The following is a 12,336-nucleotide window of genomic DNA, read 5'->3' as shown; positions in this document are numbered from 1 at the left end:
ATAGCAACACATTAAGAGTAAAAAGAAATTTCGAACCTAAAAATGAGTATTACCTGTCGAGATGCAGCGAAATGGGATAGCGAACGAGCTAGATTTTGACTTTTCCACCACACGAAGAACTCTAGTGAACTTCTGCAGATTCCGGCAGCCAACAAACAAGATAAAGGAAGAGAAATGGATTTTTAAGCGTATCTCGGAAGGACCTTTGTAGCTTAAGATTTTTCTTTTCTTTGTAAAATTTTCTAACTTTTTTCTTCCTCTCTTTCTTGAAGTGTATTTTTGTAAGTAATAGTTATTTTTTTTTGTGCCTTTTCCAAAATTCCCCCCTTAAACCGAAAACAAAGATGGATTTTATATAGGAGAAAAAACGAATTCCATTAGAGGGGAAACGGATTAAAAATTTCAATTTCAAATCCCTCTTTTTCCGGAAACAGTAGAAAGGATGGGGTGAGTATGGGCGTTGCAGGGTAGTTGGACGAGACTTCCGGATTTGTTGGGATTTGAACGTTGCTTGCCGGTGCTCGCGTGAAGAAGAAGAGTAACAGGGGCTGGGTACTGTTTTGGAGTGGGTTGAGGCGGCTGGAAGGTCTTTTTGTATTGTTATGTATGTATTTGGCTGTTTGGGAGTGTATTATTGTATTGTGGCATGTATGGGTGGGCTGGGAATATTGTGGAGAAATGGGTTTGAGGAATAAAAAGGGAAATGGGCTGATTTTGGAATGGAAATAAGAAGGAATTGGGTCGTGGGAATGGGCCCATTTTTTGGTCTTTTAAATGGTTAAGAATAGGATAAGCAATTGACTAAAATTTGCAACAAGACAAATTTTCATAAATTAATTAACGAGCTTCTTAATCTTAATGACATAAAATAATTAATTTGATTACAAAATAATTAATTTAATTACAAATTAATTAACTCGAAATTATAACTATAACTTAGACTAAAGTAAATTAATAAGATATTTAACTAGACATAAAATCTTTTGCGATGATTTTCAACTATTTATAAAATATACTAATTATACACATACATACATATATACATATATATATATATATAATATATATATAATATATATATATATGTATATATATATATATATTGACAAAATTTACATAAAGAGACTCAAAAAAAATATTTTGAATTTATAACAAAAACTAATTAACTCAAAATTAGCCATCATAATTACATACATAATTACATAAATACATAACTACATAAAACATATATATTATTTAAAAAAGTGACAAAACTATTTAAACTAGCTTGCAAACTATATTTATTTTATTATTTTTATAAAACTGATTATTTTAAAACTATGGCCATAACTAAAATAACGTAACTTGAATAAAATGTGCTTTTCAAATCAACAAAATTAAATAAGACAAAATAATATAAAATAAGAATAATTAAACTAATAAAATAAATAACTTATACTTTAAACCAAATTAAATTAATTGAATATAAAACAAACTCTTTTTGAGACGGTTTTTGAATATTCATAAAATATAATAATTATATACATAATTATGTAAAACATATTTATCATCTAAGATTTATAAAAAGTGACAAACTATTTAAAAATCTTGCAAACTATATTATTATTATTATTTATTTTCATTACTATTTTATTTTTATTTTTAGAAATTTTATAAAACTAATAATTTTAAATCGTTTGAAATTGGAGAAGCTCGAAATGATTAATTTATATTGTGGAGGGTCAAAATTGGGTGTCAACACATATGTATATCAGTAACATATATATAATTATCTGATATACATATACAACTCATCTCTCTACCCTCTCTCGCTCGCCTCTCTCCTCCCTCAAGCATGTAGGTACAAATCGTAATTAACAAATTATAACTATAGAGCAGAATTAAAATTATAACTATAGCTATAAAACATAATTAAAATTATTTTAGTGGCTATTTGTGAACGGTACTCCCCTTCAATCTATCTATTTCAACACCTCTAAATACAAGTGAATGTGACCCAAGGGTAGAGATCCAAATGTGACCCTGGTAGCCAGAGGCCCACGATAACTCTCCTTAACCTGGGCCCAAAACCTCAGGTACCCAACCTTCCATCTCGACGTTCTCTCAACTCATGAACAATTTAATTCTACCAATCTCAATATTTCTGAGCTTGTTGTAAATAATGAAATGTGGATGCGATATAACAAATTCACACTTTAAGGGATTTAATGATGACTTTAAGAGATCTCCTTTATGACTTTGAAGGATTAGAGATAAGACTTACTTTCTATATATACTCATCTTATATGTAGACACTAAGGCATTGAAAGATTGGAAGGGAAACATTACTACTCTTTCTCTCCATTTCTTTGATATTTAATTTCTAATACTTTATTTTATAAGAGAGCTTGTTTAATTGAATAATTGGTTGATAAAGTTAAATTCAAGTTCAGTTTCTCGATTAACATACGCGAGTTCTGGTAGATAAAATAATGTCTATCAATATAAAAGCTTACAAGTCCCAACATTTATTAATTATTCCTGAATTACTACTACACAACGAGGATACAATTATTTATTACACAAAACTAAATTAAGTAACGTGGTGCGACTATTTAGGATTTGACATGGCTTCCCATTCTAACTACGTTGCCGTCGGGATCTCTCACATATCCAACTTTCTGTCCCCATTTCTTCTCCTCCGGCTCGCTCACCGCCACTGCCCCATTTTCAATTGCCCTCTAAATCATATTCACAAAAAAAAAACGTCAAATTGAATAATCAACAGTCTCAATTACAAAATAAATTGAGCATATTCAAATAATTAATTAATACCTTGTAGGCAGCATCAATGTCCACATAATCGAAACAAAGTTCAATGGCTTGTCTATCGCCCCGGGATTGAGGGGTCTGGACGTGACCCGTTATGTCATCCGTCTCGTGCTGATGCATAGGTGTGAATGCAATTGTGGTAGCACCGCTTTCCAATTCTCCCCATCTACAACCAATTACCACCCATAACCAAATAAGTTCATCCTTCTGTCTCAATTTATGTGGTATCATTCAGATTTCAAAAGTCTAACAAGTTTTTCTTTTGACCACATTGTTAATTACTGTTATTCATACACGATTCAACTACTCCGATCACATAAGTAGGTACTAGATTCGATCATTTTATTTTATTTTTACCTATTTGAACTAAAACAACTAGTACTATGTTGTGCATGCAGTTGAAAATTAAAGCAAAGGCTCAAAATACAAAATGAATTCTTCTAAAATCAAATCTAAACTAATTACAAAATCAAAACATATACGTACTATGAGTATTTCTTACTTGCGATTTTCGTCTAAGCGGCGAACGTTGTAGCCGAAAGCTTTAGCATAAAAGGCAACAGATTTAGCAACATCTTTACAATACACCACTGTATAAGCAAATGCTGGTCCCAAATTTGATGCCATTTTTTCCTTCTTTTATTTTTCTTCTCCTCTATCACTCTTTCTTTTCGGCCTTTTTTTTTTCTGTTTGTTTTCAAGCAGATCCACAATACTCGTTATTGATTGCCTTTAATTGTATGTTGCCAAAACAAAATATGATACAACAACACGTGGCAAATGGTTGGAACACGTGTGCATTGTGCATCACTTGAACAGGTTTTGTGCTTACCACGTTGTTCGTCTATGATCTCATCACGTAGATCAGATGACTCCTTTTTAGAGTCTAAAAGTTAAATACACATCGATGAGATAAAAATTATTTTGACGTGACTTAAAATAATAAATTCTGCGGTTGACCGGCGATTTGACTAAAATGACTTTGACTAATTTTGAAAAAATATTAACTAAGAAAACTCATTTCATTTTTTTTATTTGGAAATAAAATAAACTAAAAGATTTTAAGAATATAACTCATATGACTTTCATTTGGAAAATTTAATTAAATAAAACCAATTCAAATAAAAGGTTAGTCAAATACAAATAATCAAATAAATATTATTATATCCCATTTTAACTCGAGGTTCAAATGGTGTACAACATATTGGTGAATCTTAAAACCATTTTTAAAGAGTCGCCACCTAATTATGTTAAAGGTGAATTAGGACACCTATTTTGCTGAAATTATACTAAATTAACTCTATATTAAAATTTACTTAACCTTGTGAGATTCTAGGTAAGGGTTCTAATTTATATTAAAGGGAAGGGGTAATACATCCTTTAAAATCTGTTAAAAACAGTTAACCGGCATGATAATAAAATATTAAGAAAATAATTTAAAGTAAAAATATGTTAATACTTATTTCATATATTTATTTAATAAATTTAATGTTTCATAAGCAAAAATTGACATATACCAAATCGCAAACTTACCAACCATTGAACTTCACGTGGTCGGGGCAATATACTTTCAATACTTTTTTTTATTTTTTAAATGTTGTCTTTTTATAGTCCCATTTAATTTAAGTAGCACTCCAAAAAAAATAAAAATACTATCGAATATATCGAAAGAACATCAAAATAGTCAAAACGCAATTAAAGTAGCTCCTTTTCTCTCTCTCTCTTTCTCCCTATTTTTATGAACTGAGGGCAAACTGAAAAAAGGCGAAGGTGAAATCCAGTTCCTTCTAAAATTTGAGATCCGGAAATCAGAATACTCTGCTCCAATATTTCTCTAGGTAATGGTTCTTATAGTACAATTGAATCAATGTATGCTCAATAATTAGTGTGTTCTGCTTTTGATCCTATCTCATTTGATATGATTTTGATTTCTCAGTTCTCGAATTTGTCTGTGATATTGAATTTGATGTTTGTACATTTTCTCCTTTCATATTTTTTGACGTGATTATTGGTGTAAAAAGATCGATGTTATAGATATTTGAAGCGCGTTCAGCAGTATAGATCATAATCTTCGCATTTGAATTTGATTTCACTTGATTTTGTTATAATTAGCAGGGCCGGCTCTATACTTGGGAAAATAAGGCTTTTGCCTTAGGCCCCAAAATTTTGAGGGCCTCAAATTTTTGTCAAAAATAAATTATGTGTTAAAAATTTTAAAGAAAAAATTGATTATTTATGATAAAAAGTATATTCTTTTAAAAAATATATTATTTTATCCACTTTAATATTTTTGTACTTTGTTAAAAATAAGAATTAATAGTGAAAAGTGTTGAACAAAGTGAATTACAAATTCTTTTTTATTTCGTTTTAAATTTTAGTTTCAAGCATTTCTACAAGCATATTAAAATGAGGTATACCAAGTCATCAACTTCTTGAGTCAAATTCTATGATTCTAATTCTTATCTTTATTTAATATTTGTCTAACTTATTACATATAGAATTATGTTAATAATTCATATAATAATTGCCTCGCTGAGAGGATATTTTTCAATGTTGAGTTGATAAAATCTTACTTAAAACTAATAACTGAAAAAATAATATTAAATACTAATAATTTTCATTTAAATAGTGTAAGAAAAATAAATTTTGAATAAATACGTATATGAAGTTTGTTTATATTTTAGGCCTCAAATTAAAATTTCGCTTTAGGCCCCTAATTACGTTAAGCCGCCCCTGATAATTAGATTGCTTTTTTCGAGGTTTTTTAGTTGTGATTTTGAGCAAAGTGGATTGCATTATTGTTATGAATTTGTGATCATAACAGCTAAGAATTAGTATGAAATTAGCTCGAATAAAGCTAATTAGTGTGGATTGAGGTTTAGTTGATTGATTGTTTTGACATGCAACACTAGCATAATTTTTTCCTTTATATTAACAGGATGGTCTATTTCCAAAAGTTGTATGAGCTGAGAACTGGAGTGGTCTTTCTATATTATGTATTTTTGATGGTTAGCAAAAGGGAATTTAACTTGTAGGACTTTAGCTGTTGTGTTGTGGTCTTGGTATGGATTTAGAGTTCTCGTCAATGTGATAAACTCCTGGTGAAATTGTGATCCATTTCATGTTTTATTTCAGGGGTATGCTGGATAGATGGACTCTATTTCAAAAGATTAGGCAATGTTATCTCCCAAGATTTGTCCACGACATTGTCTTCTCCATTTCCTTAAGAGTCCACTAGATGTGGTTATACGATTACATATCTTTGGGTGACTGATATCCAGTGTTTATTCCTCCACCTATTGTGCTAATCTCTCATCAAGTTCTTATGGGAGACTCCTTTAATCCCACCCCTGGGACAAAGTCTATGGTCACAACTGCTATCACTACCAAAAATGAATCTAAACAACACATCATTTCTTCTGGATCGAACTCTTTTGAAAATGTAAGACGGTTTGATCTGATAAAATATGGGAAGCAGAGAAGAGGAAGTGGTAATCAGTTAGTTTTCTTTCTGGTTAAAGTTGCTGCCTTGGAGGCTGTGCGGAGGATCTCACGGTCCAAATGTCCATTTGTATGGTCTGGCTTACAAGCTCTGCAAGTTGTGTGCTACCCGCCACTTAAGTGGATGCAAAGGTGGAATCCTTTTAGGGTTCTGGTTGAAGGCATGCAGGTTAGTATGCAGTTATCAAATTCAGAAGAGCCAGTGTTGAGTCTTGTGAACTCCTCTAGGTGCATACAATCATTCTGGAAAATGTTGTCTTGCCTGTGGAATGGGTGCATCAATTTTGCATAATTATGAAAGAAATGTATATGATCCTATATCATCTGATACATGGGAATATCTACTGCTGCTTTTCATTTGTAGGTTGATACACCAAGTCGAGAGAAACAACACAAGATAGAATAGAGTTATACGTGTATAAAGATTTATGCTTGTAAAACATATTAAATCCACTTAATTTATAACTAAAATCAAAGATTATTGCTCTTTTGAACAGGGTTATTTTATAGATATATATTGGTCTATTGTATAGATGTCTACATTGGATGTTGTACAATTACCAACTTACAGCATGTCTTTATGGTTAGATGTTATCGCGGCCACTGCTAGTGCTATCTATCGCTACAGCATTTTCTGATCATTCAGAATTCAATAATGATACCTCAGATAGCACTCAAGGTTCCCCGGTATCCAGTGATTTGCATGCTGATTCAGACTCCCAGCTAGAAGTCTCTTCTGAGCAGTCTATCCCAAAAGAAAGGTACAAACATGTTATGTTGCTCAATATGTAATGAACAATTACCAGTTCTATCTGAATTTATGTGTAAAAGTTATAATTCAACCTGAAGCAGGACCCTACCAGTCCAATAAACAAACGTCTGAAGTGTACTTGTAACACCATAGAAATTATTAAGTGGATAACTAATATATGTAGATAGACCATTTTTTTTCTTGCTTCCTTGTGTTGGAAATAGAAGATAGCTCTCATATGTTTCTGATATACTCAGGTGTAATCATATAATATGCTAGAACTTCTTTCCAATTTTTAGGCTAATATAGGGGATTTAGGATGTGATGTCTCAAATTACATGCTTCCTCTTCAATTGGTTCTGGATTTACTTCTATAATCCGTTGTTGGATTTATCCCTAGGCATATAAGCAACTAACCCAACTCAGAGCAAGGTTTTGAGACTGAATTGGTGGTTGATGAGTTGTACGACTTTCATGCCTTTACAGGGTTGGCAATGAAGTTTCTCAAAGTCTGTCTTCCACTAGTTCCGCAAGTTGGTTGCATCTTCTTTACAAAGATCTGGAAAAGCAAGGAATTATCTTGCCAGAGAGGTATATTTTTATGAAAGCAAACTATAACAGAACATTACTTTTTTTAATATCATGAGTTATATGTTCAAAGTAGAATTGTGCCACTCCATAACTAGTTTTAAACTAATGGCAAGGCTATGAGTTCAACTGTAAGGATGTCTGAAACAGAAAATGGGAGAGTTTGTGCTCAAGCTTCTTTAGATATCCATTGAGCATGATTGTGTAAACTAATAATAAACCATCAATACCCTAGAGTGGCGACTTGGTCGCTCTTGATGTCCAACCTATACCTATACCTATAACCTACTTAGAAATCCTAGAGCCCGCTTTCTAACAATACTCCACTTTCCTCTTCATTTTTAGCTAATTATATATCTCCAATTCTTACCTAGTTTTATTTATTATGCAAATTCTTTGAAGTTCAAGCTTTTACGGCCTCTAGTAAGTCCAAGAAAAAACAACTTGGATCTGTACTGGACGTAACTGCACTGCTTTGGAATGTTAGTGTCAGCCTATTTCACCCCAACATATTTTTCTTATTCAGCTGTAGTGTACATATTCTTTTTGTAAGTACGGATCTTGGGCCTAACTCAACCCCAAAGGCTAGCTTATGAGACGTGGAATGTCCAACTCCATATAAGGAGACCAAATTCTCATTCCTTTTTCGGTGTGGGAATTCTTAACACTTTTGACAGTTCATAATGCAATAAATGCTTTGGGATGATTGCTTTGTTCCATTCAGTTTGATCATAGGGCTTCGATCTTCCTCTGATTAAAATCAAATAAATGTAAAAATTTTATGTAGTTGACTAGATAATGCATCCGATGGCATTTTAACTTCTTTTTTAGTCTCACTAGGAGCTTGAGCTGTTGTCAAGAATAGTAAGACTGGTGTTCTGTCATCATTTTGTTTCATTCTGCAGTTTTACCTGTCTTCCTCTTTGTCCTCATATCATATGAGCTTCCATTTCTCATTCCCTTCAATCATCAGGTTGATCTAAAAGCTCTTGAATGTTTTCACTCTATTCAAAAACTTCTCAAGTGGTGTATGCCACTAGAAATTTGTTGCACAAAGATATATGTAAAATTTATTGGTTTTTCTTCTTGCAGTGAACATGACACAATAATATTTATGCAGAATTGATGAAGAGGAACTCCATCAATTTTTCACAGCTGCAGATGGAGATTTTACTCGCTTACTTTCTTCACTGAAGAAAACAATTCGCTGGAGGGAGACATACAGAATTCTTTCCAGACAAGAACTTGAAGTGTGGTCAAATATGGTCTTTTGGCATGGATATGATGTGCAGAATCGACCCTGCCTCATTGTCCGTCTTGGCTTAGCGTGCATCAGCTTGCCATCTCGTGATAGACCTAGCTTTGCTCAAGCAGTTGGTATGCTTTTCCACTTGTACATTTAGTGTCTGGCTATTTTTTTTTATATGTTTTCTGTCTTTACTTCAGTGTTAGTTGTATAACTTTCCTGAAGTTTCTATCTGATTTTCGTTTATCGACACAAAGAATAGGATAATATCACTTCGTTTTCAGCAGCTGAATAATTTTAAGCTCTTTTGTGAGCTGTTTATGTTGAATAAATATATGCATTTCCTTTGCATACTTTCTTCTGTCGGGAACATAACAATGCCGGAGTTACTGTTTATCTTTACTGCTCACTATTGGAGGCAGCAATACTTGACTTTATCAAAGTAACAACTCCGTTGTAAGAACTTAAGCCAAGAAGAGCATGACAATAAGCATCTCCTATAAAAAAAACCATGAGAGAAAATGATAAGGAAAACTGGAAAAGAGGAAGTAACACCTATCAAGTTGGATATAGTTTAGACATTTAATCAATCACCTTCTCTATGCTGCTAGTTCATAGTTAGACAAATTATTAAATAATGTATATTTTCTTTATGAAGTATCTCAGGTGGAGCATGGGGTTCTTCATTTGGTGGACCCACAAAATTCTCAAATTACTGTTTTGGTAGACTGTGAAGGACTATCTCCACTGAGACTTCCCATGCAAATGCTGAGATCCTGTTCCACTCTTTTACAAGATCACTTCCCCAACCGTCTGGGCTGTTTATTCATTATACGCCTTCCATCTATTGTTCGAGTTGTCGCACAAACCTTTGTGCAAGTAAGCTTTGTACTCTAATTATTATTTTGTTCACTTTCCTGCTCCATTCTTATGATTGAAAGTCAGGCCAACTTGATCTGCATAGAACTCCTTTTCTGGAAACTCAAATGTAACTACTCTTGCACAAACATACAGGTTTTCAAACCAGTCACTCGGCAAAAATTGAGATTTGAAGGGGAAATGTACCAAAAGGTTCTTTCTGAGTGTTTGCAAACACTCCCGTCTTATCTTGGTGGGCAGTGCACATGCTCAAGATGTGCAAGCTTTGACATGAGCAAGACGCATAACACTCGCATGAATGACGACCATCAAGAGACAGCGGTAAGCGAGATTATTAACAATCCACTGGATCTAGCACCACTCCATTCAGGTGAACATACTGAAATTCCGACGAATTATAACTGTGAGCGGGTCCTAAGAAAGGCTGTGGTGGGTATCCTTTTGTTCTGGGTTATTATTGTTTTAATTGCTGGAATATTTGATCCAGAAAATCGTCCCATTTTACCTCCTTGAGGTCAGCATATTACATTCTAGAACTTCTCTTTGTATGTCTACTCTTATCGAAAATAGCATGTGGCAGCTAGTATTGGCCACAATGTAATGGCAATTATCTATCCACTGGAATGGGATGTTTTGGTGCTTGTTCCGTGAAATTTTCTTATGCGCCTAATTCTTCTCATTTGAAACTGAAATTTAGACGTCTTCAGTGTAAATTATGCGCTAACAAAGTAGTGGAAAGACCATCTTCAGCTGGTTTAAGCATTGCCAAGTGTGCTGAATAATGATTCATTCGACTGATTTTCAGTTGGGGTTCCATCATTTGTTTGTATTTAGGTGCGCATGGAGGAAGATGTTGAAAGTTGAAATGCGAGTCTTTTATGTGTGTGAAAGTTGAACTGAAGGGCATAAAATTTTTGTGTGCCCTTTATGGTAGTTCACACAATTTCTAGTGTCTCTATTTAATTTAACTATGACTTTTATTTTATTTAAGTATGATTAGGATATGAAATGGCTTTATTAAATGAAGAAGCGAGAATTTATATGGTTGATTCCAACTTGTTTGGTGACAGAGGTATACCTTTCATTGTTTTATGGTATTTGAAGCGGCATTTAAAATATCTACCAAGTCAGAAGTAATTAACCTTCGTAAAGAAAAAAGAATGGAATTAAATGAGTTAAAATGAAGTGCAATGAGTATTAAGCTTTTATATTTTGTGATTGATGTATAGTTATTTATTATAAATAGGAAGAACCCGAGTTGCAGTTTAATTTCATCTTGCATCATTTAAAACTTAGGTGTTGCTAACTCAATTCTAACAAAGGGTTTTTCTTCTTTATAATTGATTAGTTAATAATATATCAAAGATGTATTCCAAAGCAAAGGAAAAACCTCCTCTCAAATGAACCCTCCGATTTCCGAACCCACAAAAGGAAAAAACTTTCCACAGCCCAAAAGGATTGAAAGAAACATGTGATAGTTATCATCTGGGATTTGGATATCTAATTTATCAAAAACCATCGAAGGGGTGTTTGCTACAAAGGAAACTGTTAACCACGGAAATTGATTTCCTAGAAAACAGGTGTACATGTGTTTTTACTTATTTTCTAGTGTTTGGTGCGTAAGTAAGAAAATGTTATCTCAAGAGCATTTTTATATTATCTAGCATATTACTATGGAGGTGGGATGGGAAGTGGGGATTCAGGGCTTGGAGGGATTGGGTGGGTGGATGAAGATGAATCTAACAAATTTGGAATGTTACTTATCCAACTTGTTTTCCCTACTTTCATTATGGAAGACATTTTTCTCATTTATAAGAAACTCGTTTTCCTAGAGAAAATGTTTTTCAAACATTGACCAATTAAATATAGGAAAATTATAAAAAATATTTGTCAGAAAATGTTTTTCTCCATACCAAACACAGACATATATACTCGGTTGTATATGGTGTATATTAAATGTCTGGGTATGTATATATGTATATGTATTTTAGTATAAAGGATATACTATGTTTACAGTTATATACATATTTTGTAAACTAGATATCCAAAGGTATTCAGCTATCATTTTCCCAAGAAACATATAATAATCATTCATGTCTAGGAAAAATGAAGTGAGAAAAGTTTCCATTTAAAATGTGGAAGTATTCAAAATTGGAAGGAAGTAATTCAACATTTTTCATTTGCTAGTCGAGTCGCATGTTGCAACATAATAAGGTGGAATAATATCATGCCCATGTTTCCCTCCTATTTCAAGCATTAGCTGACATGATACTAGTGCCACGACCACAAATATGAATTCCTTTGAAATTGTCTGTGAGCTTTCTCATGTTGCTACTTCCAAATCCGAATAAAGGAGGAAGGTTGTGGTAGGTTGATTGTCAACGTAAAACTTGTTAAATCATAATGAATTCACACAATACAAATTAAATCGAATTTAAGAAACAAAAATTATGAAAATTAAAGTGTCATTGAACGTGTATATATATACACGTTTAAGACTCTTTTTTTTTTTGTGATTAATGGAAAAAGGGAGCTTGATCAAGACTCAAAAAAAGCTTTC

The 12,336-nt window shown here is 32.8% G+C and overlaps 2 protein-coding genes across 3 annotated transcripts; one reads left to right on the top strand and one right to left on the bottom strand.

Moving 5' to 3' along the window:
- Positions 1 to 2,518: 2,518 nt before the first annotated feature.
- LOC102591677 (uncharacterized protein Mb0911c) lies at positions 2,519 to 3,464 on the bottom strand. The gene is made up of 3 exons (XM_006350696.2): positions 3,314 to 3,464; positions 2,815 to 2,977; positions 2,519 to 2,720 (listed from the first exon to the last, which is right to left on the bottom strand). The coding sequence occupies exons 1-3, from the start codon at positions 3,436 to 3,438 to the stop codon at positions 2,595 to 2,597; spliced, it is 414 nt and encodes a 137-aa protein (XP_006350758.1). The 5' UTR covers positions 3,439 to 3,464; the 3' UTR covers positions 2,519 to 2,594.
- A 1,007-nt stretch (positions 3,465 to 4,471) lies between these two features.
- On the top strand, positions 4,472 to 10,429 carry LOC102591134 (phosphatidylinositol/phosphatidylcholine transfer protein SFH12-like). Of its 2 annotated transcripts, XM_006350694.1 has the most exons (7): positions 4,472 to 4,649; positions 5,947 to 6,481; positions 6,901 to 7,073; positions 7,550 to 7,654; positions 8,772 to 9,028; positions 9,556 to 9,776; positions 9,912 to 10,429. In XM_006350694.1, the coding sequence occupies exons 2-7, from the start codon at positions 6,137 to 6,139 to the stop codon at positions 10,287 to 10,289; spliced, it is 1,479 nt and encodes a 492-aa protein (XP_006350756.1). In that variant the 5' UTR covers positions 4,472 to 4,649; positions 5,947 to 6,136; the 3' UTR covers positions 10,290 to 10,429. The 2 variants fall into 2 exon arrangements, with proteins under 2 accessions (XP_006350756.1, XP_006350757.1); XM_006350695.2 differs by lacking the exon at positions 7,550 to 7,654 and having other exon boundaries at positions 9,912 to 10,415.
- The last annotated feature ends 1,907 nt before the right edge of the window (positions 10,430 to 12,336 follow it).

Source organism: Solanum tuberosum, unplaced genomic scaffold (assembly GCF_000226075.1).
Source record: "Solanum tuberosum cultivar DM 1-3 516 R44 unplaced genomic scaffold, SolTub_3.0 scf00128, whole genome shotgun sequence".
NCBI lineage: Eukaryota > Viridiplantae > Streptophyta > Magnoliopsida > Solanales > Solanaceae > Solanum > Solanum tuberosum.
Note: the sequence above shows the minus strand (reverse complement) of the source record. Positions and strands in the feature narration are given on the sequence as shown.

Excerpts from the sequence above, each read along its gene's own strand:
- LOC102591677 (XM_006350696.2), bottom strand. The coding sequence starts at position 3,438 with ATGGCATCAAATTTGGGACCAGCATTTGCTTATACAGTGGTGTATTGT. Across the intron at positions 2,978-3,313 it reads CGCTTAGACGAAAATCGCAA|ATGGGGAGAATTGGAAAGCG; the intron begins GTAAGAAATACT and ends AATTGGTTGTAG. Across the intron at positions 2,721-2,814 it reads ACATTGATGCTGCCTACAAG|AGGGCAATTGAAAATGGGGC; the intron begins GTATTAATTAAT and ends AATATGATTTAG.
- LOC102591134 (XM_006350694.1), top strand. The coding sequence starts at position 6,137 with ATGGGAGACTCCTTTAATCCCACCCCTGGGACAAAGTCTATGGTCACA. Across the intron at positions 6,482-6,900 it reads TTCTGGTTGAAGGCATGCAG|ATGTTATCGCGGCCACTGCT; the intron begins GTTAGTATGCAG and ends CTTTATGGTTAG. Across the intron at positions 9,777-9,911 it reads TCGCACAAACCTTTGTGCAA|GTTTTCAAACCAGTCACTCG; the intron begins GTAAGCTTTGTA and ends ACAAACATACAG.